We start from the raw sequence: 9533 nt of genomic DNA, 5'->3' as shown, positions 1-9533 counted from the left end.
AAAAAAAAAATTAAAAAAAGAAAATGTCTGAAGAGCTTCATTCAGTTCAGCACTTACAGCAGTGATTATGGTTTGAACTGCAGTCTTCCTGTAATCTGATCTGCTTTCTGCTTACACTGTCAGATGGTAATTTGAGAGACATTTCAGATACCTGAGCACTTAAGACACTCTCAGTTGATCTTCAGTAAGGAACAAATTATTGGCTTTATTTGGGAGATTTCATAACTTCCTAAGAACTTTTGTTTATGTGAGCTAAATGTACTGTACTGATAACTCATATTTACCAGTATTAGTAATTTTTCCAATTTACCAAGAAATGTTTTAATTTTAAAATAAACCCATCTTGTGTTAATACAAATAATATTTTAGTGCAAATAATCCATTCTTTCAGCCTCAAAAGTAAGGAAAGTGCCATAATTTTACCTTTTGCAAATCTTTTTTGTGTCTGGCTTACTATAGAGAGCCTAATTTTCATGTCCATTTCTGAATTAAGTTACATTATTCTTATTGAAGTTTATAAAGAAAATACAGCTTCATATAGATAGGTAACTAGAGACAATTTTAATATCCTTTTCAGAAAATTGTGACTATTCTTTTACTGTTATACCCAAACTTGACAAGTGGTAGTTTTGTGGTTGCAGTGTAAATTTTTTATACTGTGCTACATTAAGATGCATTCAGTGAGTCTTTTAACCAAGTTTAATTTTAAACATATTGGTTCATTTAGTTATATGGACCTTCCAGATGTATCTCTTATTTTACAGTATCAGGAATTCATGTTTAGTAATATCACCATAGATTATGTTAGAAATGTCTTTTGTCAGGTTTTTAGTGGCAAATACAAGTTTTCCAAACATTTTACTGTTTGAAGCATAGCTTTTATCACAGACAATTGTAGGGTTTCTTGACTTCAACGTTATTGTTTTGGGCCACACAGTTCTTTATAATAGGGCACCACCTGTACCTAGGAAAGTGTTTGAAGGCTTTCCTGGCCTGTAGTTGGTAGCATCCCCACACCTCAATTGTAAGAACCACAAGTGTCTCCAAACACTGACACATACATCAGGCATTAAACAGCTCACAGTGAGGAAGCACTCAGTTAATGAACACCATCAGTTGTTTTCTTTCAAGTGAAAAGCACAATTTACTTATTTTAAGAAAATGTCACCAAATGTCCAAGTTGGAATAGCCGTAATTTGTTTGTCGGTTGTTCTCCAGCAGAGCCATTGCTTCTTAGGACTTAAGAATGCTAATTCTTCATCACGCAAACGATTTCAGCTCTCTACTGCTCCAGTAGGTTCCTCATTTTTTTTTTATCAGCAGAACGCCAAGGGGGTTATACTAATAAAAAGTAAATGTATGTGTGCTCTATTAAAAACACAAAAAGAGTGAGCTTACCTCTGTGAAGAACTATTTACAGGTTCCAGAAATCACAATTTCACCTCAATTTACTTGTATTTCTTGTTCTGAATTCAGCAAACTTAGTGACAGCTCTGAGAATTATAATGAACTTAGCATATCCTACATAAAAATAGGTACTTACTTGCAAAAATAATAATAAAAATATTCCATACTTAGTGCTACCTGATTATAATTGTTGGCTTAAAACATTTGCCTTTAAAAAAAAAAGTCATTTGCCTTATGGTCATTAATAATAATTCCCAATTTCCTGACATGTTTTGCTCATGGAACATAGTGTCAGTTATTTTTTTCTCACTGCTGGGACAAAGTACCTGACACCCAAAATTAAGGAAGTAAAGGTTTATTTAACTCACAGATTGTGGAGGTTTTAGTCTTTACTCAGCTGGCTCCAAGTGTTGGCATACACCTATAATCCTAGCTCTTGGGAGACTGTAAACAGGCGGATCACTACGAGTCCGATCTAGTAGTGAAACCCTGAACACCCTGTAGACCCTTCCTAAAATTGCCAAAAAAAAGAAAAAGAAAAAAATATTCATTGGGTGGATTAGTGTAGATGTTCCTAAGCTTCTGAAACAAAGAAATCAAGTAGGTTATGGTTATTTATCTTTCACATAAAAGTCTAGAGATGAGCACCTAGACTCTTGGGGCAGCTTGGCTCTGTGCTGTCCTTCTAGGGTACCCTGTATTGCTCTAACATTCTTTACATGATTTGTTGTATTTGAGTCACTGCCATATCATTTTCTAGCCCCTGGGGGGAGAGGTAGTGCAGGCCAAGCAGTTTCCTTCTAGGCACATGGTCCCGAAGCTGCCCACATCACTTCTGCCTCCAGCCCACCAGTAGTCATGTGACTGCATTCAGTTCATTGCCAGAGAAGCATGAGTTTGGGAGGTGATTCTTAGTCTGCCAGAAGTTAGCTGAATTAAAACTACTGGCCAGAAATAGATTTGATGATTTAATAGTCTCTTTGCTAGAAGAACCAAAATACTTCAAGAGAATAGAAGCTAAAAATTGGCCAACTGGGGAATTTTAAATTAAATAGCCAATGACATCTTACTTAGTTTTAATAGGATATCAGAATTAGTAAATTTTTTTGAAACCTTTAATGTTGTAATTTCTGTGCTGGGGAGATAGCTCAGGTCTAAGTGCCTGCCTAACAAGCACAAGGACCTGGGTTTGATCCCTGGTAACACATGCCATGCTAGCCCTGCACTGTGCTGGCCACCAAAACCAGGTGTGGGGGTGCGCACATGTAATCTCAATGTTGGGGAGGATCACTACATGTCCAAGCTGTGTAGTGAGACCCTGTACCAAATAAATTAAATGATTTTTTAAAATTGTAATTTCTTTTAATATGTTAGTCTCTTTTTTCTTTTTTCTTTTTTTCTTTTGGTACCAAGAATCAAACTCACAACCTCATGCTTGCCAGGCAGGCATTGTGCCACTGAGCTATATCCCTGGCCTGTTAGTTTCTTGTAATTAAGCAAAATATCTTAAAAGTCTTTGAATCTCACATACAATCACTTGCGGACATGAAATGTGGCAAGTCGTGAGGTCATTGGTAATGACTTCACTAACATCCTCTTTCTGGCTCTGGTTAAAGGCATGAAGAAATTACCTGCTTCAGAGACAGCATGCTACAAGTGGGCCTGTCAAAAATTGCATAGACATGGATTCAGAAACCTCTTCTATCATCACCTGGTTCATTGAGCCAAATCTTTCATGGAAATTAGGGCATAGTCGAGATAGATAAGAATGAGATAAAGTTTTGATCTTTGTTTTTTAATGAACTAAGCGTAAATGGCAAAACTTTAGAAGATGGCTTAGAGTATTAAATCTAAGTCAAACCATGTAAAAAATATCAGAGTTTTTCATTATCTATTCACATTGGGCTTATGGAATCTTAAATATAGGCCAAAGTGTTTTTGCTTTTTAAAGACAACATCTCACACACACACACAGAAAGTTTGACGGAATTTGAAAAGATTGTCAAAATGCTTCATGAAAAAAGTGCTACTTTTCATCTCCACTAGAACTCTTGTCTTTAGCATTGTGTAAGTCTCCAAAGAGCAGTTTTCCAGTGGTAACCTTCCAAAATTAATATGCAGTTTGTGTAGTAGTACACAGTGTACCATGAGGGACACACACATGCTGCATGATCCTTCCAAGTTCTCAGAATAAGGAAGCAGAGTATCACACATTTACAAAGTACATGAAGCGGGCCGGTCAGATAGCTTAGCGGATTAAAGCACCTGTAAGCAGGCACAGGGGCTTGGGGTTCCATCTCTGGGCCTGCTGTGCTGGGCCTCCCACCAGGACGCTCTGAGATATCAATGGAGACTGTGTGTGTGTGTGTGTGTGCGCGCGCGCAGAGTCTCACGACACAGCCCAGACTCGAAGTGATCCTCCTGATTTCTGCCTCCCTAGTGCTGGGATTGCAGGCACGCGCCTCCACGCCTGGACTCGGCAATTGAGACTGGGTGTGGAGGCGCATGCCTGTAATCCCAGCTCTTGGGATGCTGTAAACAGGCAGATCACAGGAGTCTGATCTAGTAGTGAGACCCTGAACACCCTGTAGACCCTTCCCTAAAAAATACCAAAAAAAAAAAAAAAGTGCATGAAGCAAGCTATGTAGATAAAATTATGGATCTTTGTATACCCAGAAACTAAGAGCTGGATATTACAAGAAATATATTCTTAATTCATACTGCCTTAAAAAAAAAATGAGTGATTTTAGGCTGTAGTAGTCACTGGAAAGATAGTTTTAAGGTAAAGAGGTTAGTGGAAGGAACTACAGTATTGGAAGATGTAATTGTAGTCAGCAAAAGTATAGAGATTTAGGGGTACACATGACATGGTTGTGAAACAACAAGTCATCGTGGTTAAGGTAGACCTGTGCACAGAGACATAGCAAGACTGACGCATTGAGGTCAGATTATGAATCATTCCTGAAAGGCAAGGGAAAATTCTTCTTGTTTGTTTTCCAAGGTCTTAGATGCTATTGAAAAGCTAAAAGGTGTTAGGAGTGACTGCTGAGGATAACCTGCTAACTAACTGTACAGAGCCTATTAAAAGGAAGTATATAAAGGTACTCAATGAAGAATCTGATGTAGCCAGGCAGGATGCCTGACACATGCTAGTAATCCCAGCATACAGGAGGTTGAGGCAAGAGGATCACCACAAGTGTCAAAGTAAAATAAAGAAATTGATACAGAAATAAAGGTTAATGATATTATGAGATCCTCATGGAAGTAAGGTGAAAAAGTGAAGATGGATTGGGAAAGCAACACTGAGAATTCAAATTAAAATGCACAGTAGGCATTAGAAGGGATCTGTGAATACTGATTTGAAAGTCTTTTGTCCAAAAATTATAAACCAAGGAAATGTTAACAAGTGGGCTAAGGCAGGGAGTAAGCAAAGAATGCTAAGATAAATAATTGGTGAATATTTTGTCAAAAGGACCAAAACATATCTGCAAAGATGATGGTAGTATATCCAGAAAGGAACAGAGAACCAAGCCAGTTGTGGTGGCGCAGCACTCTAGGAGCCTGTGGAGGATTGTAAGTTCAAGGCAACTTGCAAAATTTAGAGACCCTGTCTCAAAATTTTAAAAATTAACTTTTTCTAAAGGGCCAGGGATATACTCTGTGAAGTGCCTGGATTGAATCCCCAGTACCACAAAAATAAATAAATTAATTAATTAAATAAAATACATTTTTAAAAACGGCAGAGGGGAGATCAACAAAAGAAGCAGATATAGAAAAGAATGTATTAGTGGTAGAGAGGCTAAGAGGGTTTTTTGAAGGAAAAGATGGGGCAAAATGCTATGGAGGTCAAAGAAGCACAGACCAAGAAAGCATTGTATCTGACCCCTAGGCTGGAGGGGTAGAAGAAAGACAGCCATAGACACGAAGACGTCTCATTCATTGAGCTCCCTAGGCACTGCATAGTGTAGATTTATTCCTTCAGGGAAAATTAAGCCCTGTGTTTTAGAGGAGAAAACTAACATAGAGCTGAAGTTTTCCAGGTCCAGGATTCAAACCTAAGTCATGTACCTTTTCACTTTATCAAGGCAGATAAACAGCATCAACAACAAAAAATAAATAATTGATGGTTGCAGTTTGTGCTTTTGCCTCTTGAATGTTGCCAGAAGAAAGACAATCATTTAGTTCCACCTGTACACAGTCTAAGGAGTTTGTGGATCTATTTTCATAGATTTGGGTTGACCAGACCCTTTGAGTATATCTGATTATGTATATTAGAAAAATGCAACCTGGAGGCCTTAAAAGATGTTCCTAAAATACAGTCAAACCTGGTGGTAGTCAGAGCTGGCACAAGATGAGTGTTCTTTCTACTCTTGCATACTTCCTCTTTCCAGAAATAACAGGTTGTATGTTTAGGTTTCCTCCCTGGACAGTCACCACCCAGGCCTTGTCTCCGGTAAGTTTCTGTTATATCGTCTCAAAGGGATGATAATTTCCTTTGATTAGAAAATACAAATTTGCAACAAACCAGTACTTATTCTTGAGGGCAAATTATTATGGGAGGTCCTTTCATATAGTAAAGAATTTGCATAGAAAAAAATTACGAGAAAATCCGTGTTTAACTTTCCTCAGTATCTGGAGTATACTTGCATAACTTTGCCATCCTTTTCATTTTGTTATCTTACCTACCCTCACCCATTCATTTCAATGATTCACCACTTTAAGTAATTGAGAATTCAGGGAAACCTGGATGTATGACTTACTGTGCTCCTTTGTCTCTGTTCCAGACTTTTGATGAATGTGTGGCTGAGGGCGGCTCAGACTGTGCTCCAGAGAAGCTCTGGCTTCAAATCCCATTCTTCTGTGGCCATAGCTCGGAATGCTGGTAGGGAGATAAAGTTAGCTTCAAGTGATCATTTTCTTTGCAGAACTGGGGATTGAACTCAGGCTGTTTGCGCTTGCCAGGGAAGCACTTATTCCACTGAGCCATCTCCCCAGCCCCTCAAGTGATCATTTTCCTTCTTACATCTATAAATCTGTATTTCGTGAGTATGAATATGTTGATCCCAAACTACATAAAGGGAAATCAGTGAAGATTAGACTAAAAATAACATGTAATTAATACCTAGTTTTCTGTTTACTTTTACATGCATTTGAAAGATTATTCATTAAAAAAAAGATTATTCATATGTTATCCTCATAGTGTTTTTCAGTTACTGCTTTATTTTTATTTTTAATCTTTTTCTTTATTTATGTATTTGGTATAGGGTTTTGCTACGCAGCTCAGACTCGTAGTGATCCTTTTGTCTCAGCCTCCTCAGCGCTGGGATTACAGGCTTGCACCACCATGCCCAGTTTCACTGGCTGACACAGCACACTTGAGGTTCTGGGGCCAGCACGGGATGTGGTACCAGGGATTGAACCCAGGTCCTTGTGCTTGCCAGGCAAGGGTTTAGACCACTGAGCTCTATCTCTCTTTGCCCTGGTTACTATTTTTTGGTTTTTGTGGTTTTTTTAAAGTTTGTTTATTGGGGCTGGGGAAATGGCTCAGTAGAATAAGCACTTGCCTGGCAAGTGCAAGGGCCTGAGTTCAATCCCCAGTTCTGCCCAAAAAAATAAATAAATAAATAAAGTTGGTTTGGTGTTCTGCTTTTATTATAGCAAAAAGTTTAATTAGAGACCAAAGGTCATTTGATAAACTTTATTTTGTCCTAAAATTACTGTTTTAGCCATTCAAGTTAAAAAAGAGGCTTAGTGGGTAAATTATTTACCTGACTTTAACATTAAGCTGATTTTTAAAAAAAGAGCTAAGGTTGTGATTATAATTTAATCTGCTAATAAATATGAGGTAGAAAATAAAGATATTTTTTTTTTAATAAAGAATTTATTGGGCCGGGGAGATAGCTTAGTAGAATAAGTGCTTGCCTGGCAAACATAGGGCCCTGAGTTCAATCCCCAGTACCGCAAAGAAAAAGAAGGAAGGGAGGGAGGGAGGGAAGGAGGGAGAAAAGAATTATTTCCTAAGAACGTATTAAGTGTTTAATAATTGTATATTTTTTATTCTAGTCCACATTTTAATATGATAAGTAGAAAAATAGAAACACATTCAAAGTATTTTCCTTAAAACCATAATGAGAAATACAAGGAAATTCTTCATTATTTGAGATACATTATTAGGTAACTATGAAGCATAAAGTTCTATATACAGTAGATTATTTCAGAGCATTGTGATAGCACAGGAAAAATTAGAAACACAGGAAAACCATCTTCTCTAGTTTTAACTATTTCCTTAGAACAGGGGTTAGCAAACTGCACCATGTAGACTATGTTGGGTGTCTCTTTTTTTTTCTTTTTGATAAAGCTTTATTAGAACATAGTCGTTTCTGTTTATTTATTACTATCGATAGCCACTGTCATGCTGCAGTGGAGTTGTATATTTATAATCTAAAGCATACAGTAACCTAAAAAGCCTAAAATACCTTTTCCTGGCCCTTCATAGAAAAAGTTTGCCAAGCTCTGCCTTCAAACAGAAGAATACTGCTTGACTGAGCATTTTCAAGACTTTAATGTTTCATAGAGAACTGAGGCCGTCCATAGAAATCTGCTTATTTATTTCCCCTTCCTTCTACTCCCTGCCCCCCCCTTTTTTTTAATATCTGAGAAAACATTAGAAAGGTGAAACCTCTAGTTTAACCTACTTAAAGGCAGATTTCAAATTTGAAGAGTGTTAGTGCTTAAAAAGAACTCCAAAGTATGTAGTTAGGGTAAACTCTATTTACGGCCAGGATCAATGAAAATAAGAGGGCAGGCGCCAGGCATGTAGCTCAGAGGCACAGCTGCCTGCCTGGTAAGTGTGAGGTCCTGAGTTCAATTCCTGGTTACCCCCCCCCACACACACACACCCTCAAATAAGAGGCCATTAACAGAGCCATTTCTCCTTATGTTTTTGTTGCAGAAGCTTCAGGAAACATTTACAAGATAAGTGCTGAACATAAATGCTAAGATCTTACTAAAGAGCTCTTTAGTGCACACATAGCCCCTAAATTCAGGGTTCAGAGTTCAAGGCTATCCTGTGCTTCACATTGAGATGGTCCAAAGGGGAAAAGTTTGTAAAATGAAAAAAGAAGTGAATTAAAATTCACTCACATTAAATCATATGTTACATATGTGCATTTTGTAAACTCTGTAAACTTTGATTGTATTGAGCCCGCTAGTAAAATCTGAACTAGCACTAGATCTGAAAGCAAGGCAAATTAAAAACAGACGTGCCTCCCAAGGCTGTTACTGGAAGAGCATTAGAGCTATGACTGTACATGGGTTTGTCTGTTTTCTCCATAATATGCAGTATCAGAAACATCAGGAATACTTTGCCATGTCACACCCAAATTTTTAATTCTTTTTGTTTGGTTTTAGGAATGTGGGAAGCAGGTGGGCTATGGATCAAGCCAAGTATAACCTAATTAATGAGTACTTTCTGGTGGGAGTTACTGAAGAACTTGAAGATTTTATCATGTTACTGGAGGCAGCTTTGCCACGGTTTTTCAGGGGTGCAACAGAGCTCTATCGTACAGGTATATAAATAAGGAATTTTTTTTTAAGTTAAACCTAGCTTTTTTAAAATAACTTTAAAAAATGTATACAATTTGAAGTTTCTTCAGTAAAACACAACAGATAGCTCTAGAAAGGGAAGTGTATTGTGTTTCTGTTTAATATTTTCATTAAAAGATCACATGTGGCACACAGATAGTGTTAAGTATTTTTAACATGAATAAATTGCATTAGATGAGAATTAGGAATAGTGAAATAATTCAGACTACAAAATTAGCCTTAGAAATGTGTCACAGTAATGCCAGATTCAGATTCCAAATTATATATTTAAACCCTTAGATCTGTCTCCTACCACTTTTTTTTTTTTTTGTATTTTAGGGAAGGGTCTACAGGGTGTTTGGGGTCTCACTACTACATCGGACTCCGTAGTGAACTGCCTGTTTATAGCCTCCCAAAAGCTGGGATTACAGGCGCACACCACCTTACCCAGGCTCAATTGCCATCTCAGCAAACCCCTGGCCCCTGCACCTGCTTGCAGGTGCTTTAGTCTACTAAGCTATTTGGCCAGCCCTACTTTTTTT

At 37.7% G+C, this 9533-nt stretch overlaps 1 protein-coding gene across 2 annotated transcripts in view; it reads left to right on the top strand.

Moving 5' to 3' along the window:
- The window catches only part of Hs2st1 (heparan sulfate 2-O-sulfotransferase 1), a 186280-nt gene that overhangs the window by 175495 nt on the left and 1252 nt on the right, over nt 1-9533 (top strand). For both annotated transcript variants that reach the window (XM_004639281.2, XM_023724335.1), the window contains exons 5-6: nt 6192-6289; nt 8818-8975. In XM_004639281.2, the coding sequence (XP_004639338.1) occupies nt 6192-6289; nt 8818-8975 (256 nt within the window). The remainder of the gene's footprint in view (nt 1-6191; nt 6290-8817; nt 8976-9533) is intronic.

The sequence above is a fragment of the Octodon degus genome, unplaced genomic scaffold (assembly GCF_000260255.1).
Source record: "Octodon degus isolate 3935 unplaced genomic scaffold, OctDeg1.0 scaffold00109, whole genome shotgun sequence".
Classification (NCBI taxonomy): Eukaryota; Metazoa; Chordata; class Mammalia; order Rodentia; family Octodontidae; genus Octodon; species Octodon degus.
Note: the sequence above shows the minus strand (reverse complement) of the source record. Positions and strands in the feature narration are given on the sequence as shown.